The sequence below is a fragment of the Scyliorhinus canicula genome, chromosome 15 (genome assembly GCF_902713615.1).
Source record: "Scyliorhinus canicula chromosome 15, sScyCan1.1, whole genome shotgun sequence".
Classification (NCBI taxonomy): domain Eukaryota; kingdom Metazoa; phylum Chordata; class Chondrichthyes; order Carcharhiniformes; family Scyliorhinidae; genus Scyliorhinus; species Scyliorhinus canicula.
This window is the reverse complement of record NC_052160.1, coordinates 67,956,169-67,972,579: the sequence shown is the minus strand read 5'-3', so window position 1 is coordinate 67,972,579 and position 16,411 is coordinate 67,956,169. Positions and strand designations below refer to the sequence as shown.

Genomic DNA, 16,411 nt, shown 5'->3' with positions numbered 1-16,411 from the left:
CCAGATGGCCGGCCCCATCAGGTAGAGAACCTGCAAGAGAATGGACATGTGGCCAGTGAGAGCGAAGGATTATTTTGTCTGACATAAACAACTCATTTGAGACAGTTCATCTGGGTTAAGGGGAGCAGTGGACACTCACTTCTGCGGTGCAGGCCAACCTCGCTGTCGGTGATTTCTCTCTCCTTGGACAACCCCGTGATCTCCAGGGCCCGTTCCTCATCGGGGGTGAGAACTCGGATCTCTGGTCTCCGCCCCCCGTCTTGGCCCCTTCTTGCTTCTGTGAGGACAAAGAGAGGTCATTGTGAGCCGCATGCTTGATGGATCAGGGAGGTCTATGGCAGGTGGCATGTGTGGGCACCGAACCTGGACACGAAGGGGTTCTGGCGGTGGGTGCCAGAGGGTTCTGAGGGACAAGCACCAAGATTGGATAAGGGGAGGGTGCAAAGTGTCAGCCAGTGATTTTTGTGTGGGGGGGTGGGGGTTGGAATTTGAAGGGTGGCAGACTTCACTGGTGCCAGTAGAGAGGTGGTCTCTTGGGGATGGGGCATCACTATGCCTGCCCAGATCAGCATCCCCATAGTGAGGAGCAGTTCTGTACGCTGACATGTGTGTGTTGACTGGGAGTGAGTGGTGTGGGAGCATTTAAAGGCAGCTGCACCTTGTTAGCGCTGAGGCGTATGTCTGGCGAATCAGATGATGAAACAGCCAGTAATGACAATAAGCTCATTTCCAGCACTAAGTGTCGTTCGATATGGGCTCTGATCTTGCTAACGTGGCTGTCTAGAACACCCCGCCACTCATGCCCAAAATGATACTTCGAAATGTTTCTGTAAAATCTCGCCCCATGTTTCAGACCTTGGACTCTGTTTCTCTTCAAAGATGTTGCATGGTCTACTGAGTATTTCCATCAGTTTCTGTCTTGTTTCCAGCCTCTGCAATATTTTGCTTTCTTATTGCACATATGTAGCTGCATTTAGGTGATGCCAAAACTTTACATTTTCTTGCTAAAAAAACAAATATTTTAATCCTAGCTAAGAAGACATAAATTTCAGATTGCGTGTAACTTTCTCGTGGATCTGAACAAACTGACCTTTGGGGCAATGAAATCATATAGCTTCTCTAATATAGGCATGAAATTCCAAGATGGTTCTCCTTTGTTTCTGTCTTTTGTCCCACGTCTCTCTGTTTGCTATTACCCCTTCTTTGTCCTCTTTCTATCTGCCTTTTATTTTTTCTCCCTCGCCCATCCCATCCCACAATGCTGCTCTGCCTTCCAAACCTTCTCAACCTGAATACTACACTGAGAAGGATGCAGATTAGTCATCCAATATTCCTTTCTGCTGACCTCAATGGAAAAGAAATTGTGCAACGTGTATTGGTTGATTGATTTATTGTCATATGTACTGCAGTACAGTGAAAAGTATTTTTCTGCGGCCAAGGGAACATACACAGTACGTACATAGTAGACAAAAAGAATAATCAACAGAGTACATTGACAAATAGTGATTGGTTACAGTGCGGAACAAGGGCCAAACAAAGCAAATACATGAGCAAGAGCAGCATAGGGCGTCGTGAATAGTGTTCTTACAGGGAACAGATCAGTCCGAGGTGGAGTCGTTGAGGAGTCTAATAGCTGTGGGGAAGAAGCTGTTCCTGTGCCTGGATGTGCGGGTCTTCAGGCTTCTGCATCTTCTGCCTGATGGAAGGGTCTGGATGAGGGCAAACAATGTGTGGGAGGGGTTTCTGGCAATGCTGGCTGCATTCCTGAGGCAGCGGGAGGTGTATACAGAATCAATGTTGGGGTGGCAAGCTTGTGTGATGCGTTGGACCGAGTTCACCACACTCTGCAGTTTCTTGCGATCTTGGACCGAGCAGTTGCCATACCAAGCTAAGATGCAGCCAGATAGGATGCTCTCTGTGGCACAACTGTAGAAGTTTGTGAGAGTTGATGCGGACATGCCAAATTTATTTAGCTTCCGTAGGAAGTGGTACAGCAAGCAGCTTTGGGACCTTCGCAAACTTAAATTTCAGCCACCTAGTTTTAAATCCATGTGCAAGCATACAGGAAGTAAACTAGCGCTATTTAAATTTCCAAAATGTTTATCTGTCAAAATGAATTTGTTGCCTTTTTTTCTGGTATCCTGCTATATGTTGTGACTGTGCAATCGATGGATAATACATGAAACATTAGTGCATTTTAATGCACGTCTGATTTTCTTTACGCGTGCCTGATGTTTTGCCATTTCTGTTTTAATTTGACAGGTAGGGCGGTGGGAACATAGAACAAGATCTCTCACTAAGTTGTTTGGTTCTCCTTTCATTGCGTGCTACTCTGTAGCAATTGTAATTCTACTGCTGAACTTCTACAGGAGTTACAGGTGAGACAATAGCCCATGATCACTTTGGAAAATGTGATTGGCGTGATTTTCTTTGTATGCTAGCACAGATGAAGGGAGGATAATCAATTTGAATGAAAGAAAATAGTTTTGAAAACCAGAACCTAGAGGTTTGGTTTGCCTCTGTAAAGGTGTTTACCATTAAAAATACACTTTATAGGTAAAGCCACAAAAAGATATTTGTGTTGTATCACTTGTAAAGGAGTCACTAGGTTCATTCTTTTTGCAAAAATAATTTGTTGCTCACTGAACATGGATTGTAATGTAATTTCTATTATTAGATAGATAATTGATGAATTGGCCGGAGTTGCATCGTAATGATAATACAAATAAAACAAGTAATCATAATTCATAATTATAGACAATCTATAAAGTATAAAATATCAACGGATTGCACAATTATGATCATCTCAGTACACAAATAATTCTAATACATTGCAAAATGCACATTTCCTTAATTTACAGAATACAAATCCCTGCACTCGCCATTTCGTATTAAAGTCCATAGATCACATGCTGTCATATGTTGAACATGTCTGAGATTCACTATGCTTACCTTGGATTCAAAACTTAAATTTTTGTGCCTGGTAACCTGAGGTTTATGTCTGGAAGGATTAACAATATAACTTGACTGACAGCCAGCCTCAGATGTTGTGCACTTCTGTCCTTATCGCCTTTAAATATTCTGTAACAGTTAGCCCTTGGGAGTAAATGATCTGAATTAGGAAAGAAAGAAATTGATACAATTCAGATTTATTAAAAGTTTAAAATTACTTTGCAACCCTTTGGCGTGTGTGCAGAGTACTACACAGTTCTTGTTCGTGCTAGAAAATGGCAGATCATGTCAGTGGCATGCTGGACAAGGTGAGAGAGGGCAGCCTACTATTGCATCTTTCTCCACTTGTCCTGGATATATGCAGAATACCAGAGATAAGGCATCAACGTGAGGCAGCGTGCCAGACCTGCATGCCCTAGGCTGTGACAAGACACGATGTGCAGAGCAGGATCATTTGATAGTTCTGCTTCAGATGGAAGGAATGGAGGCAACTCTTATCCAATGCACACTGTGGCAATGCGAGCACTATCATCTATGGTTGTGCTGATGCACCGTTAAGTTATCTGAATTGCCATTATCAACTTCTTGTGTTCCTTGCAGCACCTGCCTTGGGGACATAAGAAAGTGGCCCAGTGAAGAACTTGGCAGTCTCCTTAGCAGCCGGGAGACTCTACAGAGCCTGCACTGTCACATCAGACCTCTGCAGCATCCGCCAGCACAGATACGTGCATGTTGGTTGGGCCAGAATCAAAATAGAGTGAACAGGGAAAGGGGAGTGAGACACAGTTAACTGTTGGCACTTCTCCTTGGAAGACGGAGGACAACCACAGCCACGCACCGTGGTGCAAAGGTGCTGCGCTTTGGGTAGTGCAGACAAAGTGAGTCTTTTTGCAATTCAGAGATAGGTGAATTTCCGAATGTTGGAGATCACAGAGCCTTGTACAGTCAGTGGAGGAGTCCATATGCAGTGCCTGTGGTTTAGTATGATTCGGGTTATTTGTGTGCTCGAGGCCCTTCATTGAGTGAGTGGCCAATGTCATACAGAACCATGTGCACTTTAGGTGCAAGAGCAGCATGCTGACATGCACCGAAAGGGTAGTAATATTTGTGTAGCATAGAATGTGTTGCTGGTGGTGCAATGCTGTTTGGAATGGCAACTGCCAACTGCATTCCAGTCAGTGGCCTCATCAGAAGCCACAGACACCTCAGCAGAATGCAGGTACAATGGATCAAGCCACCACCACCACCTTCTTATTGATCACAGGGGGAGCGCTTATAGAATGAGTGCAAAGGACAACACTGCTGGTTGCACTTGATGGTCACCTGAATAGCGTTTAGTCTGTTTTTTTAATTGATTTATCTTGATTAAGTGATGCACAGTATTATGTCAATCAGTCTTCTGTGTTTTTAAAGCTTGCTGTGAAGACTGAAATAAAGGTTAGCGGTTGATGGAGCAGATGTAAGGTGGGAACCCTAGGTTTGATGGAGGGCACTGGTCTCTGGGTGGCAATGGGACCTGTCGTATATATGTGTGCTTCCTGGCAGTGGAGGTTTATTTTTTAAGTTATCTGACAAGGGCTGAGCACCTCGGATGAAACGTGCTGAATCACCAGTGCCCTTTCAGTCATGCCAACCTTCTAGTCATTGTGGGACTTCGGATGGCCTCAATGGCCTCCCTCCAATACCTAGGCACCGGGCTTCCTCTTCCCCCATCTCCTCTGAGGAAAAGTGATGTTCCAGGTCCTTCTTTTCATCTAGCTTCAGGCCTCATTATATTGTTATGTTGTGCAGCACGCAGTGGACACCCACAATACAGGGTACCTTGGCTGGCTCATACTGAAGGGCACTAACTGACCAGTCAAGGCAACAGAAGCGTATCTTCAAGATGTCAGTGGTCTGCTCAGTGCAAGTTTGTGTGAGCAGATGGCTCTGGGGTTGGAGTCCCCCTCCGCTTCTATGCTTGGGTACCTGATGGGCATCCGTAACTGCGTCGTCAAAGGATACCTCTTCCCCCCCCCAGCAGCCCCCAAGCGTGTGACTTCTTTCAGCTTGATTGTATCAACGAGCTGCCGGAGGATTGAGTGGATATCTGCAAGACGTGCTTCGTGTCACAGCAGCTGGCTAATCAATGAATGAACATCTGACTGGTCTATCAGTACGGATGGCTATGTGGGTGCTATCAGTAATTCCCTGTGGTTGCAATCGTCAGTCGATTATGTTAAAGTCCAGTCTGCCTGCACTGGCCCGGACCCCTCAAAATGTATGTAGTCCTACACCCTCTATAACCTTACAGATAATGTCCCAGACACCACCATCACCATTCCTTGGTATGTCCTGTCCCAGTGACAGGAAAGACACAGCAGAAATGGTTACACAATGGCAATCAGGATGGAGTTGCCCCAACAGTTCTCAACATCGATTCTGGACCCCATGAAGTCTCATGGCACGAGGTCAACCATGGGCAATAAAATCTCCTGCTGATCACCATGTAGCATCCTCCCTCAATACAGATGAATCAATAATCCTCCATGTTGAACACCACTTGGAGGAAGCACTGAGGGTGGCAATGGTCCAGAATGTAATCTGGGTGGAGGACATCAATGTCCATCACCAAAAGCGGCTTGGTAGCACCACTACTGACCGAGCTGGCCGGGTTCTAAAGGACATAGCTGTTAGACCGGTACCGCAGCAGGTGGTGAGGGAACCAACAACAGGATAAACATACTAGACGTCATCCTCACTAACCCATCTGCTGCAGATGCATCTGTCCATGATAGCATCAGTACGAGTCACCACCGAACAGTCCTTGTGGAGACTAAAGTCCCATCTTCATATTGAAGGCATCCTCCATCATGATATAGCACTAAATGGGATAGACTTCGAACAGATCTAATAACTCAAGACTGGGCATCCATGAGGCACTGTGGGCCATCAGCAGCAGCAGAATTGTATTCTAACACAATCTGTAACCTCGTGGCCTGGCATATCCCCCACTCTGCCATTTTCACCAAGTCAGGGGATCAACCCTGGTTCCATGATGAGTGCAGGAGGGCATGTCAGGAGCAACACCAGGCATACCTAAAAATGAGGTGTCAGCCTGGTGATGCTACAACACAGGACTGCTTGCATGCTGAACAGTATAAGCAGCCAGTAATGGACAGAGCTAAGCAATTCCACAACCAAGGAATCAGATCTAAGCTCTAGTTCTGCCACATCCACTCGCGAATGGTGGTGGACAATTAAGCTTGCTGGAGGAGAAGGCTTCATAAATGGACGTAGACCTAGGTCGGTGCAGACTCAATGGGCCGAATGGCCACCTTCTGCACTAGTGATTCCATGATTCTATATCCCCATCCTCAATGATGGAGTAGCCCAGCACACCAGTGCGGAAGATGAGACTGAAGCATTTGCAGCAATCTTCAACTTGAAGTGCTGAGTGGATGATGCATCTCGGCCTCCTCTGGAGGTCCCCACTATCATAGATGTCAGTTTTCAGCCAATTTTATTAATTCCATAGGATACTGCAAAGGCTACAGGCCATTTTCCCGCAATAGTCCTGAAGACCAGTGCACCAGACCTTGCTGCGTGCTAGCCAAGTTGTACCAGTATAGCTACAATCATGGCATCTTCCTGGCAATGTGGAAACTTCCCAGGTTTGTCCTGTACATAAAAAGCAGGACAAATCCAACCCGGCTGAATTCCAGAGTTGAGGTGAGAGTGACTGCCCTGACATCAAGGCAGTATTTCATCAAGGATGATATCAAGGAGCCCTCGCAAAACTGTAGTCAATAGGAATCAAGGGAAAACCCTCTGCTCATTGGAGCTATACCTGGCACAAAGGAAGATGGTTGTGGTGGTTGTAAGTCAATCATCTCGGTTCTAGAACATCACTACAGGAATTTCTCAGGGTAGTGTCCTAGGCCCATCCATCTACAGCTTCTTCATGAATGACCTTCCCTCCATCATAAGATCAGAAGTGAGGATATTTGTTGATGATTGCACAACGTCACCACATCACGACTCCTTGGATACTGAAGCAATCCATGTCCAAATGCAGCAACACCTGAATAATGTTGAGTCTTGGGCTGACCAGTGGCAAGGAACAGTTGTGCCAGGCAAGTGCTAGCCAATGACCATCTCTCTCAAGAGAGAATCAAATGATTGCCTCATGACATTCAATGGCATTGCCATTGCTAAATCCCCTCCATCTTGGGGGTTACCATTGACCAAAAACTGAACTGGACTAGCCATATAAATATTGTGGCTACAAGAGCAGGTCAGAGGCAAGGGATCCTGCAGAAAATGCTCCCCTCCTGACTCCCCGAAGCCGGTCCACCACCTACAAGGTGCAATTGATGGAATATTCTCCACTTGCCTGGTTGAGTGCAGCACCAACAATATTCAAGAAGCTCAACACCATCCAGGACAAACCAGCCTGCTTGATTGGCAGGCACTCCATCTACTAATATTCACTTCCTCCACTAACGACGAACATTACTTAAGAGCATTAGGGGCAGCACAAGTGGATAGCACTGTGGCTTCACAGCGTCAGGGTCCCAGGTTCGATTCCTCGCTGGGTCACTGTCTGTGTGGAATCTGCATGTTCTCCCCGTGCCTGCGTGGGTTTCCTCCGGGTGCTCCAGTTTTCTCCCACCGTCCAAAGACATGCAGGTTAGGTGGATCGGCATGATAAATTGCCCTTAGTGCCCAAAACGGTTAGGAGGGGTTATTGAGTTACGGGGATAGGGTGGAAGTGAGGGTTTAAGTGTGTCGGTGCAGACTCGATGGGCCAAATGGCCTCCTGCACTACATGTTCTATATTCCACGAGTTTTTCTTGTTAATGCGTAATTGGGAGATTAGCACATGCAGACATCAGCAAGAATGATTTTGGAATGTCTTCTTTTCACTGAAGAAAAGAACAGATAAAAAGAAAGGCAATAAAAGACTAACAGACCCATCAGTATTCGTAGACAGTGCATCACCTTCTCAGTAACTAGTAGTCATAACTTGTGGGGAAGCCAAAACAGAAAGACAAAAACAATCTGCGGCCAATTTTCTAAGACTTTGTGGAAAGAAAGGCAATTCCCAGTGCGGTGTTTCTGAGAAATGAGAAATATGGCCACTGAGTAAGTTCAGAGTTTGTTAATGGTGGGAGTCAAGGTTAACACGCTATTTATATTTTTAAGCTTGCTCGTGAAATACAGAGGTTTGTGGATCTTAGTGTAATTTATCATTGTAAAACGTTTAGAAAACTGAGTCTACAAAACAGAGCATCTTTATGCTCAGAGAACCATTGACTACACCATACATTAGCAGAGAGAATAAGGTATTTTCAATCACACTCCTGTTGTGGTCAACCGAGAGGCAATGGTAGAAAGTACAAGAAGCAGAAATAGTGTAGAAAAATAAAAAAAGGTACCCATCTGTAGGAACTATAGAGGCAGACAGAAACCTGTGTACAGACTAATAGAAACCTTTCAATAGATGAGTGTTCAGGATCTGTGATTGGGACAATGATTGTGATTCAATGCCAGAGAGCCAGGTGATACTGCCAGGCTGGCAGTGCCAAGATGCCAGAGGGAGTGCCGGGTGGCACCCTGCCCTGTCTCCAACCACCCGGGGTTCTCTAATGGTCTGGGAGACCAATCACCAGGTGTCATTCCGACTGGTCCACATTTGTGGAACCAGTACTAAATGTCGTTCTGGCGAGATCTCCCAGGCACAGCTGTTAGATCCTGGATGCCGAGAGAATCCTGTGAATGCCTATTTAAATGAGCCCTATACTTGCATATCTGGATCACGCCCAGTGAGGGCGAGATCCAGATTGTGACGTCTCATGAAACTCCGTTAAATCTGGAGAAGCGTTTCAAATGTCGCAAATCGTGCAAGAGGACTCTCGCGAGATTCAGCAGCCTCTTTCCCGACACCAAGCCGATGCGACGGGGCTGCTAAATCACGCCCAGAATTTCAGGATGACTAATCATCTCCGGATTCGTTCTTGAGGTATGCTCTGGCTCTGTTACAGAATGAAAGTTGAGTCAAATTTACAGGACAATTTCAGAAGTGTGGAAAATGAAAAGGCAATTAGGATGGAAATAAATGAACAGAGGTGGTGTTTTGGTAAAGTATATTAAAGTAGCACTTAATTCATCAGGAGTGGAGAAAAGGGCAGATAGTTGTGAGGGGAAGATAGTCGAGTGGAAATGTTAAAGAATATTTTGTGTTAATGTAGATCTGCGCAGAGTGAATATAATACAACGGTTGGCTGGATTGCAACGATGTAGATTTATCCAAAGTACGCAATTACTCTCTCCTCTACGAAGGGCCTCCTCTCCTTGACCTGCACCCAGGTTCGGGGTTTTATACTATCAGGGTACCCCTTGTTAAGAGGAAGACCCGCCCTGTTAGCGGGGAAGTTCGTATTCTGTGGAGGTTAAAGGGAACCAGGGTGGTCTATACGCCGTGACCTCCGTGAGGGTTGTAACAGTTAGGTTTTACAAATAATGCTGGAAGTGTGAATGTAGATGTACTTTAGAAATGGAATTTGCTCTGAAAAAACTAAGTCATTGGCCTTGACAAGCACCCGAGACAGTTATTGCAAACCAGAGAGCAGGATAGCTTTTCTCACAGATACTTAATAGTTCCACCTCTCTCTTGCCTTTTAAAGGCATCTTAAACCTACGTACTTGGTCAAACTTTGGTTACCTCTCCAACTGTCCCAAAATGGTCCAGTGCCGATCATTTTTCCTTAATTTGTTTTACTGTATAAAGAGGCTTGAAACGTTTTTGTGTATCAAGTTCACTGTGTGAATGAAAGTTGTTACTTTTTCAACAAGGCCCATCATCTTCCACCATGCGGGTACTGCATATGGGAAGTGGCTGATACAGGCTCATAGGTTAACTTAGGGGTTAATTGTTGTAAGATGTTTCAGGTTGGCAACCGTTTAACTGCTCAACAATCTTACTACAGTTGAAGCTCCCATCAGATACTTTTTTTCTTCTTCCTAGTCCTTCGAGCCCAAAGTAACTTGTATAACACAGGATGAGCATCAATTCCTTTTGTTAATGAAATCGAAATTATAAATCACGTTGAATTCCAGAAACATTCCTCATCTGTCTAAAGTCAGCAGAAAATGGCACACAAGCAGGCGGTAGGTTTGGGTTGAAAATACTTTAATATTATGTTGTTGAAAACTCACCACTATTCTTAGAATTCCCCGGATACCAAAAAGGGCCGACATTCTAAATGGTGAACAGGGGGCGAGATTCTCCGCAAATGCGGAGAATCGTAAAGGCTGCCAAGGGACAGGCCGTGACCCACGGCAGCCTTCACGCCCACTTCCGGGGCCGATTCTCCCCCTCGGGCGGGGCTAGGAGCGCGGCCCCGTGCGTCACAGCGGCGCGGCCTTGACAACGGCCGTCAAGGCCGCACGTCAAGCGTCACGCCGGCTGACGCGGCCGATGACGTCAGCCGCGCATGCGCAGGTTGGACAATGCCAACCCGCACATACGCAGTTGCCGTCTTTTCCCTCAGCCGCCCCGCAAGATGTGGCGGCTTGATCTTGCGGGGCGGTGGAGGGAAAAGAGTGCGTCCGTTGCGGACCTATAGGCCCACCGATCGCGGGCCTATGCCCCCTTGGCACGGCCGTGGTACTGTCGTGCCAATTGGGCCCCCAGATGCCCCAAACGGGCATCTGGCGCCTGTTTCACGACGGCAGCGAGCAGGTGTGTTTGCTGCCGTGTTGAAACGGGCGTGAGGCCCGGCCGCTCGGCCCATCGGCCTCGGAGAATCGCCGCTCGCCGTAAAAAAACGGCGAGCGGCGATTCGTGGCGTGGGTCGGGCGTAGGTGGGGGGGGAGAATAGCGGGAGGGTGTGAAAAATGTCGGGAGGCCCTCCCGCTATTCTCCCACCCGGCGTGGGGGGGCGAAGAATCGCGCCCAGGGATTCTCACTCTCTGACGATGCAGGCTTTGGTGGGTGCTATTCAGGTCAAACTATATTTTCAGGTTATCGCCCGGTATAACCCATACCTTCACCAAAGATTTCATCTACTTACCACTTAGTAGCATCGATCCTGGGTCTCGCATTGCTAAGTAAAGTAGACTTAGGAAGAAACCACTGTTTCAGGTTAAATTAAGTTATTTTATTATATATATATATTTTTTAAAAGCTGCAATCACTTTCTTTACAGAAAGGTAAAACGATCTTGCTTCTGGATCCTTCTGGTTGGTTGAAGGGACCTTCAGGCCCACCTTGACAATCAATCTTCTTTAAAGTCTGTTCTTTAGATGTATTCGCTGGTGAGCCCAGTTGCTATGTCTTGTCGATCCCATGTACTGAGCTATGAGAGCTGGCTCTGCTGGCCATCTCTGAGCTGACTCTGCCTTCTGTTTAAATTCTAGTCTTCCTTAGATGTATTAGCTGTTGGCTGGTTTAGCTCACTGGGCTAAATCGCTGGCTTTTAAAGCAGACCAAGCAGGCCAGCAGCACGGTTCGATTCCCGTACCAGCCTCCCCGAATAGGCGCCAGAATGTGGCGACTAGGGACTTTTCACAGTAACTTCATTGAAGCCTACTCGTGACAATAAGCGATTTTCATTTCATTTCATTTTAGCTCGGCTGCTATGTCTTATCTTTCCCATAACGAGCTGGCTGTAAGCTGACTCTGCTTCACTTGTTCCTTCTCTCTGAGTTCTGGTTCTGGTAGATCCTGCTCTGGTCTCTGGGTTTATATTCTCTTTCTAACAGCTATTAAGTTTTTATGGCATTATTGTGAAGTAACTATTATTCAATTTTGATTGTAAAAAGTATCTTTGACCTAAACATTCTAATACAACTAAGTATTCATTTTGACATAACCTCACCTCTCAGGTCTCCGATTACATTGTTTCTTTTGTGATGTTCAAAGTTCCTTTGTGATATTCAAAAATGCTTTGGTTTCAATAGAGGTGTGAATTTTGGTTTGGTTCCTGTCATTTCTGTAGTTTTATTTTTTCAATTGTGTCTCCAGCTCATAATTTTAACTTTGATTTTGACTTTAAATTATGTTTCTCGTAGACTGATAGTCTCCAATTTTCTTTAATTTACCTAATATTAGCTAAATTTCACACCTAGAATTGTAACCAAATTCAACTGAACCTCATCCTTTCCTTTCCAGCTGTTTACTAAGATAGTTAATTTCAATGAAGGTGTGAAATATTGCTTTTAGCTGTATGCTAAAAATTCACTTGGTTATAACTTGAAAGACCTGCCTGTTTTAAACATTCGTCACTTAATTCAACTGAAACCTTCATCCATGCTTTTCCAGACGCTTACTGAGATAGTTCCTTTCAATGAAGGTGTGAGCCATTGTTTTTAGCTTCATACAAAAATCCTGTGTTTGCTAAGCCTGCTTGAGAGAAAGAATCTGCATTTTATAATCCTACTCTTTGCAGCTGCTATTAACCCTTCGTGGGATCTTTCCCTGTATCCTCTGATATTTCTCTCAGACCAGATATTGCCAGACCTCCATGTTTCAAATGACACATCTTTCCATATTTTCAATAACAATCAGGAAGAAGTATATCGAATATATAGAACATACAGTGCAGAAGACGGCCATTTGACCCATCGAGTCTGCACCGACCCACTTAAGCCCTCACTTCCACCCTATCCCCATAACCCCTACTAACCTTTTTGGACACTAAGGGCAATTTAGCATGGCCGGTTCACCTAACAAGCACGTCTTTGGACTGCGGGAGGAAACCGGAGGAAACCCAAGCAGACACTGGGAGAACGTGCAGACTCTGCACAGACAGTGACCCAGCGGGGAATCAAACCTGGGACCCTGGCGCTGTGAAGCCACAGTGCTATCCACTTGTGCTACCGTGCTGCCAAAAGTAGTAATAGGTACACTAAATGGATTCATTTGCCGACCATGCACTGGTATATGATCAGTGATTTCCCCATAATACTCAAACTGTTTCGAAAACAATATCTGTAAACCATTAATTTTCATAATCTTGGTGCGTGAATCTGTGAAGAAAAGGTTTTGCTTGAGAAAGGCAACAATGGATCTGTTCATTTCCCTCCAGCTGCACAACAATACAGGAAAAAAAAGAACTGATGAGCAAGAACTGGACCTTTGCAAATCTTTAGTTTTTTTGAACAGCATGCCACAAAAGATAAAAGGATGCTTTCAAAATAATTTTAACCTGTCAATCAAAAGCTCCAAGGCTTCAAAGCAACAAACTAAGCATAGATATGTGAGTAATAGCAAGTGATATTTATCACCAAGGCGCATCGGCTAATGCTTCTAGAGAGATCCAAATAACTGAGCTGTTTCATCTGCTTTAACCAAGAATTGCCAACGTTGCCACAACTACTACCTGAGTAGCTTTAATGAACAGAATTAACTTTTAATGGTGGGATGCAAAAAAGGTTTCCAAAATGAAGGACCAGAATGATATTGGATGGGCGATGAGTGGAAGTGATGGAGGAAGGGGATGCAAGGATAATACTGGCTGAAACTGGCAATGTTTGCATTATATATTTACTCCATGGTGGCACTGTAGCACTCCTCAATTACCCAGGTTCTTTTCTCCCCAACATTCATATATCCCCTGTGGAATATTACAGTGGACAAGAATTGTCAGGGGATATACGATTTTGCATGCACATACCATAGAACTATAGAAGTGTTACAGTGCAGAAAGAGGCTATTCAACCCATCGTGTCTACGCTGGCCAATAAACAGAAAAAGAAACCATCCACTTATTTTAATCCCATTTACCAGCACTTGGTCTGTAGCCTTGCAGGTTCCAGCATCTCAGATGCAGATCCAGGTCGCTTTTAAATAGGTTGAGCGTTTCATCCTTAACCACCAACTTCGGCAGTGAATTCTGCAGACCGCCCTCAGGGTGAAAACGTTTGTCCTCATATGCCCTCTAATTCTTCTAAAATCACCTTAGTAATTGATCCCTAATATAAGTCTTTCCTGTCTACCCTGTCTAGACCCCTCATAATTTTGTACCCTTCAATTAGGTCACCCCTTAGCCTCCTCTGTTCTACGAAAAACAACCCTAACCGATCAACCTCACACAGCTCAATTTTCAAACCCTGGCAATCTTGTCAGAGTTTCTGTCACTCCTCATTGTACTCAGCTCACCTCGTTCCATTCAGTATAGCTCAAACTGCTTTCGCTCTCAGTATGGGCAGCACAGTGGTTAGCACAGTTGTTTCACAGCTCCACAGTCTCAGGTTCGATTCCTGGCTTGGGTCACTGTCTGTGCGGAGTCTACACGTTCTCCCCGTGCCTGCGTGGGTTTCCTCCGGGTGCTCCGGTTTCCTCCCACAGTCCAAAGATGTGCAGGTTAGGTGGATTGACCGTGCTAAATTGCCCTTAGTGTCCAAAAAGGTTGGGGGGGTTACTGGCTTTCGGGGATAATGTGGAGGTGTGGGCTTGGGTAGGGTGCCCTTTCCAAGGGCCGTTGCAGACCCGATGTGCCGAATGGGCTCCTTCTCATAGAATTTACAGTGCCGAAGGAGGCCACTGCACTGTAAAGTCTATGATTTCTATGATTTATCATAAGACCATAAGAAACAGGAGTGGGCTGTTCAGCCACTTTCCTGAATGTATCTGTGTCAGCCTTAAGTATACACAAGAACTTTGCCTCCACAGCTCTCTGTGGCAAGGAGTTCCAGAGGCTCACAACCCTCTGAGAGAAGAGGTTCCTCCTCATCACAGTCTTGAATTAGAAACCCCCTTATTCTGAAACTCTGCCCTCTGGTCCAAGACTCTCCCATGAGGGGAAGCATCCTATCAACATTTATCCTGTCGAGCCCCTAAAGAATCCTTTATGTTTCAGTGGATCACCTCTCATTCGTCTAAATTCCAATGAGTAGAGTCCCAACCTGTTAAACCCTTGCTCAAAAGACAATCCTTCCATTGGTCATCCGAATGAATCTTCTCTGAACCACCTCCAATGAAATAAGGAGCTGGATTCTCCATCCCAGGTCTTCCGGAATGTGTTCCCCGATGGGATGGAGAATCGGGCGTCAGGGCAAAATCGGAATTGGCGCCCAGCGTGATGCTGCAACTCCCCACTAGCAGCGTGAACAAGTTCAACACCGCACACCAGTAGGAGTATGTGAATAAATGAAAATGGATTGTGATGACCCATTTGCATCTATTTAGCAGACCCTGCGCCCTATGCTCTGCCCTCCCATGATTCTCGGTCCCCATGGCCAGGAATCACGTGGGCGCGATTTACTTGTTGTCTCTACAATCATGGCCACGAGCTTTCGGAGCGCAGCTTCTTCCTCAGGTGAATTCAGCTCGTGTTTGAATCAAACCTGTTGGACTTTAACCTGGTGTTGTAAGACTTCTTACTGTGCTCACCCCAGTCCAACGGCGGCATCTCCACATCATCGTAAACTGTTTGTATCCCTCTCGCAACTTGCCTTTCCACCCAGAGCAAAGAAATTATGGTAAACCTTTAAAAATCACTCAGAGTACTGTGTCCACATCTGAACATCAGACTTTTTAGTGGGGTTGGCAAAGTCTTGGAGAAGGTATGGAAGAGATTTAGGAGAATGGTGCAAGCAATGAGGGACTTGAGTCATGAGAAGAGAGAATGGAGAAGCTGGGGTTGTTCTCCTTAAAGCAGAAAAGATGAAGAGATAGAGGTGTTGACTATCAACAAGGGATTTTGATAGAGTAGACGGAGAGAAGGTGAACGGAATTATCCGGTCATTGCAATTCACATTTCTCGCCGGCAGCTCACCCCCGCCCGCAGGTTTCCCGGGAAGATGGAATCCCACCGCCAGCGAACGGCGCACAGTCAAGAAACACGTGGCTGGTGGACATGAGAGAAGAGCCCAGTATTTCCACTGGCAGACGTACATTCAAAACTACTGTTGAACTACCTCCGAGAGGACACTGATTTAAAATAATTCACCAAAAAGCTAGAAGGGAGCATATTTTTTTACCTAGTTAGTTGTTATGATCTGAGATGGACAACCTGAAAGGATGGTGGAAGCAGATTCAATAGTAACTTTCAAAAGAGAACTGAACCTTTGCTTGAAAAGGAAACATTTACAGGACCTTGGTACTCAGAGCAGGAGGAGTTAGACTAATTGGTAATGCTTTTAATAAGCCATTGACCTTCCAGTGAGGCACAGTGGGCGACATGGCCGACTTCTGTGTTGTAATATCTCTGAATCTTTTTAAGGGACTGCACTGACCATCTTCAAAAACTTAAGATGCTGAAAATCAAACAACTTCACCGTCAGATCATGGCGCCTCCAGAAGGCAAAGATCAGGAGTAAAAGGAAGCAATTTTGGATTGTTTGGAGGACATTAACATAAAATGTAATTCACTGTTTAACCCAGAATCCAAACAGTGGGAAGTTTGCTGTTTAGAACACTGCAAAAGTTGTAGAAAGTTAGCATATGATCGTTGGAAGTAATAAAGTGCGG

At 45.5% G+C, this 16,411-nt stretch overlaps 1 protein-coding gene across 1 annotated transcript in view; it reads left to right on the top strand.

Moving 5' to 3' along the window:
- Positions 1-16,411, top strand: part of pemt (phosphatidylethanolamine N-methyltransferase) — a 151,075-nt gene that overhangs the window by 55,652 nt on the left and 79,012 nt on the right. The window contains 1 exon segment of the mRNA XM_038819345.1: positions 2,263-2,378. Within this exon segment, the coding sequence (XP_038675273.1) occupies positions 2,263-2,378 (116 nt within the window).